At 41.0% G+C, this 17286-nt stretch overlaps 1 protein-coding gene across 6 annotated transcripts; it reads left to right on the plus strand.

The window, feature by feature from the left end:
- The first annotated feature begins 339 nt into the window (after window positions 1–339).
- On the plus strand, window positions 340–10837 carry LOC107888787 (uncharacterized). 6 transcript variants are annotated; one of them, XM_041081691.1, is made up of 4 exons: window positions 340–735; window positions 845–1768; window positions 1857–1968; window positions 7856–10837. In XM_041081691.1, exon 4 carries the CDS (start codon window positions 8922–8924, stop codon window positions 10152–10154), a length of 1233 nt encoding a protein of 410 aa, XP_040937625.1. In that variant the 5' UTR covers window positions 340–735; window positions 845–1768; window positions 1857–1968; window positions 7856–8921; the 3' UTR covers window positions 10155–10837. The 6 variants fall into 6 exon arrangements, with proteins under 6 accessions (XP_040937625.1, XP_040937626.1, XP_040937623.1 ...); XM_041081692.1 differs by having other exon boundaries at window positions 1857–1957; XM_041081689.1 differs by having other exon boundaries at window positions 341–735; window positions 7840–10837.
- Window positions 10838–17286: the final 6449 nt, after the last annotated feature.

Below are 17286 nucleotides of genomic sequence, written 5' to 3' on the forward strand. Positions count from 1 at the left end.
GCGACAATGCATTGTTGATTGATATAATTGAGAATGGTTATGCGGTTGATAATAATCTTTATAAACTTCGTTTAATACATGTTTTATTCAAGCAAAACTAACAACTTAAGTTTCAGCATGTTTCGTGAGAACATAATAAACTGACAGATTATATGACCAAAGTCGTTCCCAGTGCTGTTAACATGTTATTAACTTTTGAAAAATCACTTAATTATATTTGATTTTTTTTAGTAAATGACTGATATTTATTGATCATCACGTGCCTCAAAGTGATTGAAAGTATAGGTAAAAAGTAATAACGATAAAGCAAAGAAAACAATAAAAGAAAACTAGGAAAAGACAAAACAGTAGAAACCCAACGGACAAAACAAGAACTGCCCCTAGAAAACAAAACCATTAATGGAAAACAACAGAAACCCCTTAAACCATGAGACGAATCAAATAACCCTTCAAAATATCAGTCGAAACAGCTTCCCCGTCCGCATAATAGAGATAACAATCACAGAGGGGAACCCAAAAGCTTTGAGTCCATCCATGGAGATTCAAAGAACCTTCTCCATATTCAAATCAAAGTAAACCAGACTTAAAATTGCTGAGTCAAAATCTCTGTTTTTTCTCCATCAATTGTTTGACAGAGCTTGAAACTTCATTCCCCCAGAATCCAGAAAACCGACTTCTCCGTCCTTCCATGGCCAAAGTGTGGGCCATGCCATTAGCCAAGCGAGGAACAAAAAGGTAATCTATTTCATCAAAACAATTTTCCAGTTTATTAATCTGATGAACGATAGATCTAATGAGAGATCTGTCTTCTACCCTTGTCATCATTTTCTTTATAACCGTCAAGGAGTCACCTTCCACCAACACCCGATGGAAGCCCATATGGATAGCAAAAAGCACCGCTAGCTCGTACGCCCTTGCTTCAGCCACGAACGCATCAGCCACATCATTAAACAGATAAGTCTCTGCCCTAATATATTCTCCTCTATGATTTCTAGCAATTATTGCTGAAATAGAAGTTCTTACCTCACTTTGAAAAGATGCATTGAAATTTAATTTGATAATACCTAACCCCGGAGGGATCTAGCACTTTCCTAATAGTGGCGAGTAAATAACTCTCAACTTTTCTTGACATTGAACTAGCTCTTGTTGGTAGCCACGAATGAAACCTAAGATATCCTGCAAAGAGAAATTAATACCTTCAAGAAATTAACTTGTTTCTTCTGAACCATAGAGCCTAAATAGAAATAGCAATAAACTGTTTGCTTTGCTTATCAGCCAAATAGAAAGTATTAACAAAGAGATCTTTGTAGCTCAAGCTACTATCAGGAAGAGCAGTTCGAATATGGAGAAACGCCATACTGAACGAAGAACATCACATGACCACAATAGATGATCCATATCCTCTAGAGCCCTCTTGCAAAGGGGATAAATCAAATCAACCCGCAGAGATCTGATTGCCAGATTACAAAAATGGGGTAGAAAATTATTAAGGAGTCTCCACAAATGTATTTTAATTTTGGCAGGAATGTGAATAGGCCAAAAAATATTGTAAAAATCCTTGTAAACCTCCATATTAGGTTTAATGTAATTATTTCTCTGTAAAAAATCAAAAACAAGGACCCGATGCCCACTTCTGACTGAGTAGTCCCCAGAACCTTCAAATTTCCACACCAGGATGTCCTCCGACCTAGATCCAGAGAGTGGAATAGAAAGAATACGTTTCACTTGATCATCATAAAAAATAATAAAGATCAACTCATTATTCCAGGTATTAGAAACATTATCCATCATATGGCTAACAGTCGTATATTATGGATGAATTTGTTGAACTGACACTCTATTTTCCTCTCTACCAGGAAGCCACAGGTCATTCCAAATATTAATGCAAGATCCATTACCAACCCGCCACAAAATTCCATCAGCAATTAATTCTCGAGCACTGCAGATGCTCTTCCAGGTAAAAGAGGGGTAAGAACCTACATTGGCTGTTAAAATATCTGAATTAGGATAGTAGCGGGCTTTAAGAACTTTGGCTAATAGACTAGTGGGCTGGGATAAAAGACGCCAAACTTGTTTTGCTAATAATGCCTTATTAAACAATAACAGATTTTTAAAACCCAGCCCACCCATACTTTTCGGTTTACAAAGTCCATCCCAATTGCTCCAATGGATACCTTTGGCTGACTTATTATTAGATCACCAAAATTTATTCATGACGCCTTCGAGCTTGTGACATAAAGATTTAGGCAAAGCGAAACATTGCATAACATAAATCAGGATCGACTGTAAAACATATTTCACAAAAACTTCATTGCCCCCTATCGATAAGAAACGTAAATTCCATCCCGCAATACATCTCCTAAAACGGTCTAAAAAATTTGGAAAGGCCCAATTCTTCTTTCTCCCCACCATCATAGGTAAGCCAAGATACTTCTCAAAATTCGAAGCAACCTTCACACCCAATGTATTAGTAATGGAGTCCTTAGTGTGAGTATCAACATTAGCCCCGAAATAAATCAAAGACTTTTCGAAATTCACTCTTTGGTCCGAGACATCCTCATACTCCTTTATAACCTCTCTAACCACCATAGCTCCCTCAATAGAGGTATCCTCAAATAGAATGCAATCATCCGCAAAGAACAAGTGATTAATCGCAAATCTACCCCTGTCAATAGTTGCGCCTTTCATAAGGCCTTTTTGCTTTACTTCAGAGATAAGAGTAGAAAACCTCCTGCACAAATAAGAAGAAGGTACGGGCTAATAAGAGGATCGCCCTGCCTTAACCCTCTGGACGGTAAGAACCGTTCACCATTCATCCCATTAAAACACACCGAATAGGAAACGGAACAGACACACCTCATAATAAGAATTATCCAATCCTCATGAAAACCCATATGAGTCATCATACCAGCCAAAAAATCTCATTCAACACGATCATACGCTTTACTCATATCGAGTTTAAGTGCAAAATTCCCATGTTTCCCTTCTTTCTTCATCTTTAAAGAATGAAGAACTTTGTAAGCAATTAACACATTATCGAAATAGGTCTTTCTAGGATAAAAGCCCCTTGGGCTTTATTGATGCAACAACCCAACATGGAACTCATACGAATAACCAAAACTTTTGCGATAATCTTGTAAATTACATTACAAAGACTAATGGGCCTAAAATGTGAGATTTTTTGCATTTTCAGTTTTGGGAATCAACACAATACGTGTTTTGTTGATAACTTCTAACTCTGAATGATCGTGCAAAACATCAAGACAATACTTAGAAATTTCAGCTCAAAAAATGTACCAGTACTTTTGAAAAAACATTGCCGAAAAACTATCAGTCTTAGGAGCTTTCAACGGGGCCATTGATTTAACAGCATTGAAAATGTCTTCCTCTGTGAATTGCTTAAGGAGGGATGCATTCATGTCATCAGTAATCCTCTTTTCCACTTGCCCGAAAATACTCTCATCGGCACTCGAATCTAAAGCCGAGAACAGCTGACCAAAAAAATCCGTTACTAACTTAAGCATATCCTCATTCGTAGAAATTTTCTCACCGTGCTCTCCTTCTAACTCCTTGATTTTGCCCCGTAGCTTCCGTTGGACAGCTACTTTATGAAAAAAATTGGTATTTCTGTCCCCATCCTTCAACCCATTGACCCGAGCACGTTGTTCCCAGTAGAGTTGTTTCTGATCAGCCTCTAGATTCAGGCTCAATTGAATATCAACAATTTCAACCAAGATGTCATCTGAAGGGTCCTGATTATAAAGATAACTAAGCTTCTCATCAATCTCCCTTTGGTGTAACGTATTTTCTCTAGCTTTGACTTTACTCCACCTTTGAAGCTGTAAGCCTAAGTATTCAAGTTTTCCAGGAATATTACTAGAAAATTCATTCCAATGTCTACTTAGAACACCCTTAAAAGAACTATCCAAACACCATTTGGCCTCAAAACGGAAAATATTCTCTTTATAACACGAAGGATTCCTTTGCTCTCCCCTTGTATCCAAAAGAATGGGAGAGTGATCAGAAAAGGAATGATTCAGATACTGAACCTGATAATTAGGATATAGATTAACCCAATTACACGTTGCCACTCCTCGGCCCAACCTTTCCCGAATATTCGTTGACGCAAATCTTCCCCGTCCCCAAGTAAACTAACAGCCAATAAAACTAAGATCATTGAGATCACACTTTTCTAAAACCATTTGAAACTCACCCATTTGACGTTCAGCTCTCAACCGACCACTCATTTTTTCAAAAGAGTATGTAATCTCATTAAAATCACCTAGTATGACCCAATGAAGCGTTTGTTCCTACCTTAATCTTCTAAGCAGGTTCCAAGATTCACTGCAACTCCTCTCATCTGGATTCCCGTAAAATCCCGTAAAACGCCAAGCAATATCACACTCTGATCATGAATCTCAACATTGATATGGAAAGAGGAAAAGCTTTTTAAGTTGGACCAAAAAATTCCCTTTCCAGCCCAAAGAAATACCACCTACTCGACGTTAATTTTATTTTCAAAACCACATTTCTGTTTCACCCTTTCCATCCATTTCACACTAAGTTTTGTTTTGATAAGAAACAAAATGCGGGGATTGATGGCTCTTAATTTGTTTCTGAGCCTCTTGATGGTTCGTGGACTCCCCAATCCACGAACATTAAAACTAAGGATTTTCATTGCGATCGGCTGCTCTGGATTCCAGAGCTAGTCGCTAAAACAAAAGAACTTGCCTCCCCAACATCTCCCGCGTCAATAAATGATTCTTCCACTTTTCTTTGTCTTTTCTTACCCTCTATTAGTGTCACGGACTTAGAGTTTTCCCAAGCAATCTGTGCGGCCTTAAGCATTTCTCCGCTAAAAAACGCCTAAGTCAGCCTATCTCGCAACAAATGAGGATTCAATAGAACTCCTCTAAAGAACCCACGAAGAACAGCAGAAGAACGAAGTAAGAACAATCTCAAAAGATGAACAAAAGCCACAGAAAAATAAGAACACTTGAGAGAAAAGTTTGAGTGAATGCTCTCAAAATTCTATTAATCAATGAATGAATACAATAAGGGGGAGAGGCCTCTATTTATAGTTGAGCCTTCTTAATATCAACGGTACAAATCGAAATACATCAATGGCTAATATCTAAAGCTATCAAGATATCAAATCTCTAAGATTACAGAATTGTATCTTCTAAATATTACATTAAAGTCTAGGATCACATATCTTTGAAGATTCACTTCCATATTTGCCAAGCATATCTTTAAAGATTACTTTCCATATTTGCCAAGCTCCGGAGATGGGCTTTCAATCTCTCCAAGAACTCAACCAGTCTGATTGGGCCAAATGACTTCCCTCAAAAGTAATAAATCACACAAGTCCGTCATGGTTGCAAGTTTCCCTTCGCAACCCATGACATTCCCCTCCACTTGTTCTAGCGACGCCATCATCGCGTCCCCCTCATGGAATTGGGCTATCTTCTATTGAAATTGCCACAATGCCTCGGCAAGTTCCCAACTTGTTTCGCTGTCAGGTAGTCATTTCCATCGTACCAAGTATTCATGTCGTGGCCGATGTGTAACGCCCCAATTTTCGGGAATTCTGTGTGTGTTGGCAAATTTTAAATTTTGGTGTTCTGTCTGCTTGGCGTAGATTTAATCAGGTTAGTAGGTCTCTAGAAGGCCCAAGTTTAAGTTAAAATCTGGTAATTTTAGTTAATTTTAATTCTATAGAAAAAGGGGTTCTGGTTAGCTGGGTTTTAAGGTATTAATTGGGTAAAATAAAATACAAGGAAGCCCGTGGTAAGTTGGCTTGTGGCGTCACTTGGGGGCTTGAGAGGTGGCGTGTGGATGACCAAGGAAAGCTAAGGTTCGAGTCTCAAAGTAAGCAAACTAGTGATATTAATTTTTATGTGCAGGAAAGGTAAGTAATGGAACCTAAGTGAAAGACTGTCAGGAGGAGTTTAAATTGCTCAAGGGATTGAGTAAAGAGGGGATAAGAGAGAGAATTTAGGAGCCGATTGGGGAGAGTAGTGATGGCCGAATAGTGGACTATTGAGGAGCAAGAGTTGGCCGGCCAAGGGTTTCTTTTAGAGGGAAAAGTTCGGCTAGGTTAAGTGCCAATATAAATTCGGCATTAGGGGGAAAGTTGTGTCGTTTGCTGACCATTCTCCTTTTCTTTCTTTTCTCCTATTCTCTTTAACTTTTTCTTTTTCTTCTTTTTCTCTATAGCCGAATCTCTCTAATCACCTATGCATCTCCATCTTTTGCTTCAAACGTTTCTAAAACCTTCATAGCCATTGCCATAAAAAGTCGAAATCCCGAAACCCATACTTTCTTCTATATCGATTTCTCCTAGCCAATTTTATTATCTTTTCCATCATTCTTGACCTATTCTCTAGTTCTCTAAACCTCAATGTTCTATCGACAAGACCATAGCAAAACCCTCCTATTTCATATTTCTTTACACAGCTTCAACAAAAGCGGAAAACCCCACTCTCTTAGGGACTTGGCCGAATAGTGAGATCACTGAAGGCTCGACTTTTGTTATCATTTGAGGGCTTAGATCGGTATCAGAATTGAGTAGAAATTAATTGGGATCATTAATCAAAGGAACCGATGGTAAGTCTTTTCAATCTAGTCTTTATTTCGTATTTTAGAAAAATCGAAACCCCTAAAGGTTAGGGAGGCTGTCGACTTGGACTTGTAGCCCTAAGGGGTTGTGATAATTGTTTTGTCTTGATAATAATATGATCTAGAGGCTGATGATCAAGGGCTTGGACAAGTGGAGCAACGGGATCTAAGTCTAGTCACAAACTTCGACAAAGGTAGGATTGCTAGTGCCTAAGGTGTTATGGCCGAATAAGATAAGGAGTTATTATGTAGTTCGTTTCGGTAGTAGATTAACGTGGTAGTAATATAATTGTAGGTAGTTCGAGTGTGGATTTCGTCAATGAATCGTCAGAAAACAGGTGTGTAACTAACACCCTTTCTTAGCCTAGATCGGCAAAAGCCAAAAATCTGAAATGCCGAAAACTGGTATTTTGTAAATTTGCGAGTGTGCGAATGCTCGTAAGGTAAATCGATTAATGTTTTTGGTAAGCTGCAATATTGGACTGCAAAGTGCATGATTTTTGTGCCTTCGATATTTTTGGGCTTATTCGGCCAAAATTGGAATAAAGGGCCAACGAGCCCAATGCGGTAAAAACTCTCGGTAAGTGTTTCTGTTAGTACGTGAACGGTAGGTGTATGCATGAAAAATCCTAAAATAGATAAATTACTGAAATACCTTTAAAAGTAGAAAATTTACAGTTTTACCCCTAGGAGATAAATTACCGAAATACCCCTAGGGTTAAATTGACCTAAATGCATGTTTGACTATTGTTATTTATTGCATACCATGTTGCTATTATCTGATGCATGGGACTGGATATTGATGGAGGAAGTACTGAAAGTGGCCTGTCCACGTATTGGAGGCTTTGCCTCAATTTACTATTAACTGAGTAGCAAGGCAGCAACTGTGGAGTGTAGGGCTGGGTGGGTTGAGTTATTCCCCACATGGAGTGTAGGGCTGGTACGGGTGGAGTGTAGCGGTTGGTGGGTTGAGTAGACTCCCCAAATGGGCTTGCATATGTTTATTAATGTTGCATGTATTTTGAAATGGGCTTATGGGCCATACTGTTATCTAAATAAGGGGCTAAGGCCCAGTTTAATGTAATCTGAAAAGGGCTCTGGCCCAGTACCACTGTTATCTGAATGGGCTTAGGCCCAATGGGCTTGAGCTGACTTGGGCTTTGGATGGGTTTCCTTACACACTGAGTTTCGAAACTCACCCCTTCTTTAACCTTGCAGTTGGGCCTTGATGTAGGTGTCTTGGAGCCGGAGGGGATTCAGAGTGGCCATGGTGAACGCTTTTGGGTTTGAAAAGAGACTGGTTTTCTTAAGCTATTTTTAATTACTATTTAACTTTTGGATTGTAATAAGGCCATTTTAACTTTATTTTCATATTTGATTTTCTGGAATTATATTATTTTAAATAACTTTAAATTGATGGATAATAATTCAAATGGGCTAGACTTAGGACGCGATTTCAAAACGATGCTTGTTTTAAAATAACACGACGTCACGAATATTTGATTTACCAAAGATAACCACTCAAAGAAGTTTCAATTTGTTATAACCAATGTGGCAATGGATGTGGGCATGTCTAGGATTGGATCCAATCGAAGAGCTTGGTACTTAAGCAGCCTTCATGGCTCACCTCCTCTGTTACGGATACCTACCTAGTGCCCAACTTCCATTCACTTGGTTAGCTTAACAAAAGTCGACTTTTAAAATACGAAAAAGGGAACATGAGTTTTTAACTTCAATGTGGGGTGTCGGATTCGGCCATAACGTCTGGGCCAGGTTTGGGGTGCTACATTTAGTGGTATCAGAGCGTCAGGTTACAACAACTCGGCTGTAGATCGGGTCTAAAAGGGGGGTTTTTAAAACTTTATGCCAAAAAGAGTATTTTTGGAAAAACCTGACTTTTGAAAATAAATCTTCTGTTTAGAGGAGATAATCTCCGAACTTGTTTTTTTTAAATCAAATGTTTGAAAAATGGATTTCAAAAAGCCTAAATCTTTTGAGTTTATCTGAAAACTGATGAGACACTGAATCCCCGGTACCAAGGCTGTAAGTACCTTTCTGTTTTACATACTGAACTGTACTGTAGTTATTACTAGACCTTAGAGATAGTACTATGGATAATGTAGCGTAAAGGCTACGAAACTGAGACTGTAGGGTAAACTAAGCCCTAGGAAACCGAGACAGTAGCTAAACTGTGGTTACGCGAGAACAACTCTGAAACCTTATCTGTTCATAAGATATTCTGTAATAAACAGTGGAAACAGTAAACTAACTGCATAAAATTTGTAATCAGATAAATCGATATGAGTACGAGAGCTACTCGAGAAAGAGGTCGTGGTCGAGGCCGAGGTAGTACTCAAGCTGGATCTTCGTCTTCTAAACACATACCCACTGAGGTAGCACGATCACCACCGGTGGATGAGAACGGGCCGTATGATCGAGCCGCGGGGGATGACGCTCTGTCTCGGGCCATGTTAAGAGTTTTGGAAAGGGTGGCCGGAGCCAATATCGGGCCCATGAATAGGGGGTCCATTTCTGAGCGATTCCGGGCCAATGGAGCGGAAGTCTTTGGAGGTATATCTAGAGTAGCCCCAAATGTGGCTGAGTACTGGCTGGAAGCCACGGAGCGAATTATAGATGACCTGAACTGCACAGTAGAGCAAAAGTTAAAAGGGGCAGTGTCTTTGCTACGGGACGAGGCATGTCCATGGTGGATCACTGTGAGAGAGGGTACCCCAGCTGAGAGGGTAACTTGGGAGTTGTTTAAGCAGTCTTTCAAGGCGAAGTATGTCGGAGCTAGCTATGTGGATGCACGAAGAAAGGAATTCCTGAACCTGACTCAGGGTGGTAAGACCATTGCTAAATATGAGGCAGAGTTTCTGCGATTGAGCCGGTATGCTAGTGGTATTGTCTCTACTGAATTCGAGCGTAGTGTTCGCTTTGAGGATGGTCTCAGGAATGAGCTAATGGTACTCGTAGCTCCGCAGAGAGAGCGCAATTTTGCTGCACTAGTAGAAAAGGCTAAGATAGCTGAAGAGGTGAAGCAAGCTGAACGAAAGAACTGCGACAGGGATCGAAACCAGTTTAGAAGAGATGTTGGACCAACTGGTGCTGCAAACCGGAATGTTAAGAGAGCTAGGATGGAAGAACTAATTCGAGCGGTTCCGGTGAATACTGTTAGACCACAAGCTTGTGGAGATTGTGGTAGAATGCATCTGGGGGAATGTTGGAAACGTTCTGGGGCTTGTCTTCGTTGTGGATCAGAGGAACATAAGATCAAGGATTGCCCTAGGAGGCCAGCTCAGGCTCATGTGGTTGAACAAAGGGCTGTGCAACCTGTCCAACCAGCACGAGGTGGACCGCCGCCGTCGAGAGGTCGTGGCCAAGGTCGCGGTGGCAATGGCCATGGACGTGGGGCACCTGGCAGGGGTACTGTTAACACTGAGGCTCGTCAGCCAGCTTTGGTATATGCTGCTCGTCGCCGCGAGGAGGGTGACGCACCTGATGTCATAATTGGTACATTTTTTTATCTCTGACGTACCGTATACTGCTCTGATAGATGTGGGGTCAACTCATTCATATGTAGCATATGATATTTCTAGGGCATTGGGTGTTCACTTTGAGGAGATTGTGTGTGGGGTAACTGTGATAAGTCTGTTAAGTCACTCAGTTGAAGTAGAGAAACTCTTTAGGGAGGTGCTTTTAGAGACTCAAGATAGGATTTTCTGTGGAGATTTAATGGAGTTACCGTTCGGAGAATTCAATTTGATTTTAGGGATGGATTGGCTGACCAGGCATAGGGCAACAGTGGATTGTGCAGCTAAGAGGATGGTGTTAAGAACTATTAAGGATAAGGAGGTAATGATTATTGGGGAACGAAGAGATTACTTGTCCAATGTGGTATCAGCTTTAAGGGCTGAGAAACTGATGCGTAAGGGATGCGAGGCGTACTTGGCTTTTGTAAATCAAGTTGAAACTAGGGATCTGACTGTGGATACCGTCAGGACTATTAGGGAATTCTGAGATGTTTTCCCAGAGGAGCTTCCTGGATTACCTCCAAATCGGAAAGTGGAGTTTGGAATCGATTTGTTGCCTAAAATAGCTCCAGTATCCATTGCACCCTATAGAATGGCACCGAAGGAGTTAGTGGAACTGAAAGCTCAAATCTAAGAGTTGTTAGATAGAGGCTTCATTAGACCTAGTGTGTCTCCATAGGGAGTACCGGTCCTGTTTGTGAAGAAAAATGACGGGACAATGCACATGTGCATCGATTACCACCAGTTGAACAAACTGACGATAAAGAACAAATACCCACTGCCAATGATAGATGATTTATTCGACCAACTTAGAGGAGCTTCGGTATTTTCCAAGATTGACCTTCGATCTGGATACCATCAGTTAAGGGTAAAGGAAGTGGATATTCATAAGACAGCATTCAGGACTCGATATGGTCATTACGAGTTCCTGGTTATGCCGTTTGGGTTGACGAATGCACCTGTCACTTTCATGGATCTGATGAATCGAGTGTTCCAACCTTATTTAGACCGATTCGTGGTAGTTTTCATCGATGATATTCTGGTATACTCAGAAATCGAGGAGAAACATGAGGAGCATCTACGTATTGTGCTGCAAGTGCTGAGAGAGAAGCAACTGTATGCAAAGTTTAGTAAGTGTGAATTTTGGTTGCGAGAAGTGGCTTTTCTAGGTCATGTGGTTTCTGCTGAAGGAATTATAGTGGATCCTTGAAAAGTTGAGGCAGTTCTGGGATGGAAGCCACCAAAATCAGTATCGAAAATCTAGAGTTTTCTGGGTTTGGCAGGCTATTACCGAAGGTTCATAGAAGGATTTTCTCTGATTGCTGCACCATTGACGAAACTGTTAAGGAAAGGGGTAACATTTGTTTGGACTGAGAATCGGTAAAAAGCTTTTGACCATTTGAAAAAGGTATTGGCTGAAGCACCAGTGTCGATTCAACCGGAGTTTGGGAAGGACTTCACTGTGTACAGTGATGCGTCGCATGTGGGGTTAGGATGTGTACTGATGCAAGAGGGTAAGGTAGTCGCTTATGCTTCGCAACAGCTTAAACCTCATGAAGCGAACTACCTTACGCACGATTTAGAGCTAGCAGCAGTGATCTTCGCATTGAAAATCTGGAGACATTACTTATATGGAGAAAAGTGTATCATATACACAGACCATAATAGCCTAAAGTATCTGTTAACTCAGAAGGAGTTAAACCTTAGGCAACGAAGATGGGTAGAGTTGCTTAAGGATTACGACTGTTTGATTGAGTACCACCCAGGTAAGGCTAACGTGGTGGCTGATGCGTTGAGTCGAAGGGTTGTTTCTGATTTGAGAGCCTTGTTTGCACGTTTGAGTCTGTTTGACAATGGAAGTCTGTTAGCAGAATTGCAAGTGAGGCATACTTAGACTGAGCAGATTAAAGAAAAACAGTTGAAGGATGATTCGTTGGTTCTTCGGTTTCAGCAAGTTGAGAAGGGTGAGAATAAGAATTTTAGACTGAATACTGAAGGAGTTTTATACTTCCGATGAAGAATTTGTGTTCCAAAGGACTCTGACTTGAGACAGTCAATATTGAAGGAAGCTCATGGGAGACTTTGTGCCATGCATCCTGGAGGGAATAAGTTGTATCACGACTTGCGAGAACTGTATTGGTGGCCTGGGCTTAAATGAGAAGTAACGGAATTCGTGGGGAAATGTCTGACATGCCAGCAAGTAAAAACTAAGCATCAATTTCCTTCTGGATTACTGCAACAGGTGAAAATTCCATTGTGGAAGTGGGAGAGAGTCACTATAGACTTTGTGAGTGGGCTACCTTTGACACCCACCAAGAAAGATTCTGTGTGGGTAGTGGTGGCTAGGTTAACAAAATCTGCCCATTTCATACCAGTTCGTATTGATTACTCCCTGCAAAAGTTGGCTAGGTTGTATGTGGCAGATATAGTGCGACTACATGGAGTGCCAGTGTCGATTCTTTCCGACCGAGACCCTAGGTTAACATCTCAGTTCTGGAAGAAGTTGTAGGAGGCATTGGGTACCCGCTTGGATTTCAATATTGCCTTTCACCCACAGATAGATGGACAGTCGGAGGGGGTTATTCAGATTTTGGAGGATATGTTAAGGGGTTGTATCATCGATTTTCGTGGGAGTTGGAAGGACTATTTGCCATTGGCGAAGTTTGTATACAATAACAGCTACTAAGCAAGTATTCAGATGGCTCCATATGAGGCACTTTATGGGCGGAGATGTCGTACGCCTACATGTTGGACAGAGTTGGGTGAACGATAAGTGCTTGGACCGGAGTTGGTGGTAGATACCGAGAGTAAGGTTAAGTTGATAAGAGATCGATTAAAGGAGGCATCTGATAGATAGAAATTGTATGTGGATCTAAAGTGCAAAGATATAGAGTTCGCTGTTGGGGATATGGTTTTCTTAAAGGTTTCACCTTGGAAGAAGATTTTGAGATTCGGCAAGAAAGGCAAATTGAGTCCACGGTTTATAGGGCCTTATCGGGTTCTTAAGTGGGTAGGGCCAGTAGCGTATCAGTTAGTGTTACCACCAGAGTTGGACAGAATCCATGACATCTTTCATGTGTCTATGTTAAGACGATATCGATCGGATCCCTCGCATGTTGTACCAGTGGAGGAGATTGAAGTAAGGACTGATTTGACCTTTGAGGAAGAGCCCATACAAATTTTAGATCGAGAAGTTAAAGTTCTCAGAAGGAAGTCGGTTCCGTTGGTAAAAGTACTGTGGCGTAATCATGGAAGGGAAGAAGCTACTTGGGAATCAGAAGAGACTATGCGTCAACAATACCCTCAACTATTTGGATCAGGTAAATTTCGAGGCCGAAATTTTTTTTAAGGGGGGTAGAGTTGTAACGCCCCAATTTTCGAGAACTCTGTGAGTGTTGGCAAATTTTAAATTTTGGTGTTCCGTCTGCTTAGCGTAGATTTAATCAGATTAGTGGGTCTCTAGAAGGCCCAAGTTTAAGTTAAAATCTGGTAATTTTAGTTAATTTTAATTCTATAGAAAAAGGGGTTCTGGTTAGCTGGGCTTTAAAGTATTAATTGGGTAAAATAAAACACAAGGAAGCCCGTGGTAAGTTGGCTTGTGGCGTCATTTGGGGGCTTAAGAGGTGGCGTGTGGATGACCAAGGAAAGCTAAGGTTCGAGTCGCAAGGTAAGCAAACTAGTGATATTAATTTTTATGTGCAGAAAAGGAAAGTAATGGAACCTAAGTGAAAGACTGTCAAGAGGAGTTTAAATTGCTCAAGGGATTGAGTAAGGAGGGGATAAGGGAGAGGATTTAGGAGCTGATTGGGGAGAGTAGTGATGGCCGAATAGTGGACTCTTGAGGAGCAGGAGTTGGCCGGCCAAGGGTTTCTTTTGGGGGGGCAAAATTCGGCTAGGTTAAGTGCTAGTATAAATTCGGCATTAGGGGGAAAGTTGTGCCGTTTGCTGACCATTCTCCTCTCCTCTTCTCTTCAACTTTTTCTTTTTTTTCTTTTCCTCCATAGCTGAATCTCTCTAACCACCTGTACATCTCCATCTTTTTCTTCAAACGTTTCTAAAACCTTCATAGCCATTGCCATAAAAAGTCGAAATCCCGAAACCCATACTTTCTTCTGTGCTGATTTCTCCTAGCCAATTTTATTATCTTTTCCATCATTCTTGACCAATTCTCTAGTTCTTTAAACCTCAAGGTTCTATCGACAAGACCATAACAAAACCTTCCTATTTCATTTTTCTTTACACAGCTTCAACAAAAGCCGAAAACCCCACTCTCTTAGGGACTTGGCCGAATAGTGAGATCACTGAAGGCTCGACTTTTGTTATCATTTGAGGGCTTAGATTGGTATCAGAATTGAGTAGAAATTAATTGGGTTCATTGACCGAAGGAATCGGTGGTAAGTCTTTTCAATCTAGTCTTTATTTCGTATTTTAGAAAAATCGAAACCCCTAAAGGTTAGGGAGGCTGTCGACTTGGACTTGTAGCCCTAAGGGGTTGTGATAACTGTTTTGTCTTGATAATAATATGATCTAGAGGCTACTGATCAAGGGCTTGGACAAGTGGAGCAACAGGATCTAAGTCTAGTCGCAAACTTCGGCAAAGGTAGGATTGCTAGTGCCTAAGGTGTTATGCCCGAATAAGGTAAGGAGTTATTATGTAGTTCGTTTCGGTAGTAGATTAACGTGGTAGTAATATAATTGTAGGTAGTTTGAGCGTGGATCTCGTCAACGAATCGTCATAAAACAAGTGTGTAACTGACATCCTTTCTTAGTCTACATCAGCAAAAGCCGAAAAGCCGAAAAGCTGAAATGCCGAAAACCGGTATTTTGTAGATTTGCGAGTATGCGAATGCTCGTGAGGTAAATCGATTAATATTTTTGGTAAGCTATAATGTTGGACTACAAAGTGCATGATTTCTGTGCCCTCGATATTTTTGGGCTTATTGGGCCAAAATTGGAATAAAGGGCCAACGAGCCCAATTCGGTAAGAACCCTCGGTAAGTGTTTCTGTTAGTACGTGAAAGGTAGGTGTATGCATGAAAAATCCTAGAATAGATAAATTACTGAAATACCTTTAAAAGTAGAAAATTTACAGTTTTGCCCCGAGGAGATAAATTACCGAAATACCCCTAGGGTTAAATTGACCTAAATGCATGTTTGGCTGTTGTTATTTACTGCATACCATGTTGTTATCATCTGATGCATGGGACTAGGATATTGATGGAGGAAGAACTGAAAGTGGCCTATTCACGTACTGGAGGCTTTGCCTCAATTTACTGTTAACTGAGCAACAAGGCTGCAACTTTGGAGTGTAGGGCTGGGTGGGTTGAGCTATTCCCCACATGGAGTGTAGGGTTGGTACGGGTGGAGTGTAGCGGTTGGTGGGTTGAGTAGACTCCCCAAATGGGCTTGCATATGTTTATTGATGTTGCATGTATTTTGAAATGAGCCTATGGGCCATACTGTTATCTAAATAAGGGGCTAAGGCCCAGTTTAATGTAATCTGAAAAGGGCTCTGGCCCAGTACCACTGTTATCTAAATGGGCTTCGGCCCAATGGGCTTGAGCTGACTTGGGCTTTGGATGGGTTTCCTTACACACTGAGTTTCCAAACTCACCCCTTCTTTAACCTTGCAGGTGGGCCTTGATGTGGGTGTCTTAGAGCCGGAGGGGATTCAGAGTAGTCATGGTGAACGCTTTTGGGTTTGAAAGGAGACTGGTTTTCTTAAGCTATTTTTAATTACTATTTAACTTTTGGGTTGTAGTAAGGTCAATTTAACTTTATTTTCTTCTTTGATTTTCTAGGATTATATTATTTTAAATAACTTTAAATTGATGGATAATAATTCAAATGGGCTAGACTTAGGGCGCGATTTCAAAACGATGCTTGTTTTAAAATAACACGACGTCACGAATATTTGATTTACCAAAGATAACCACTCAAAGAAGTTTCAATTTGTTATAACCAAGTGTGGCAATGGATGTGGGCATGTCTAAGATTGGATCCAATCGAAGAGCTTGGTACTTAAGTAGCCTTCATGGCTCACCTCCTCTGTTACGGATACCTACCTGGTGCCCAGCTTCCATTCACTTGGTTAGCTTAACAAAAGTCGACTTTTAAAACATTAAAAAGGGAACATGGGTTTTTAACTTTAATGTGGCGTGTCGGATTCGGCCATAACGTCTGGGCCGGGTTTGGGGTGCTACATGATGATACCTTCGTCTCACCACACGATCTGCCTCAATGTTTTCAACTTTTCGATCATAAGAGACCTTTACCCCTATTGGTGCTCTTTCAGACTTGCCTCGATTTGGATCCTCTTGATTCCCATGGTATAGCTTGAGCATGCTTACATGGAACACCGGGTGGAGCTTCAGCTTTGCTGGCAACTCAAGTTTGTAGGCCACCTTGCCTACCCTCTTCAAGACTTTAAACGGCCCCTCATATCTTCGCACAAGCCCCTTGTGCAAACCTATATATCGCAACATCAAGTGTAGTTTGGCAAGGACTGAGTCACCCACCTGAAACTGCATATCCCTTCGACTCTAATCGGCCCAGTTCTTGTTGCGCTTGCTTACTTTGTGTTAAACAAGCCCTAGCCAAGTCATTCTTTTCTTGCCAATCCTTCACAAATTGGTTCGCGGCAGGATTTGGTCCTGTATAACGGGTCGCAACATCGTTAGGTGTGAGTGGTTGTTGGCCTGTCACTATTTCGAACGGACTTTGATTTGTTGCCCCACTTCGCTGTAAGTTGTATGAAAATTGGGCCACATCCAACAACTTAGGCCAATCCCTTTGCGTGGCACTCACATAGTGTCGAAGATGTCTCTAATAATACATTCACTCATTCAGTTTGCCCATCAGTTTGTGGATGCATGCTTATAGAAAAGTTCAAGTCCGAGCCCATTGACTTAAACAGCTCTGTCCAGAACCGGCCCGTAAATCTCCCATCTCGATCACTAATAATAGAAAGTGGTACTCCCTAATATTTTACCACGTGTCTAAAAAATAAGCGAGCTGCCTCCTTAGCGTGGCACTCCTTGATAGTAGAAATAAAAGTCGCATACTTTGAAAACTTGTCTACCACAATAAGAATACTTGCAAATCTGTCAGACTTAGGCAAACCTACAATAAA

Source organism: Gossypium hirsutum, chromosome A11, assembly GCF_007990345.1.
Source record: "Gossypium hirsutum isolate 1008001.06 chromosome A11, Gossypium_hirsutum_v2.1, whole genome shotgun sequence".
Classification (NCBI taxonomy): Eukaryota; Viridiplantae; Streptophyta; class Magnoliopsida; order Malvales; family Malvaceae; genus Gossypium; species Gossypium hirsutum.

Excerpts from the sequence above, each read along its gene's own strand:
- LOC107888787 (XM_041081691.1), top strand. The coding sequence starts at position 8,922 with ATGAGTACGAGAGCTACTCGAGAAAGAGGTCGTGGTCGAGGCCGAGGT.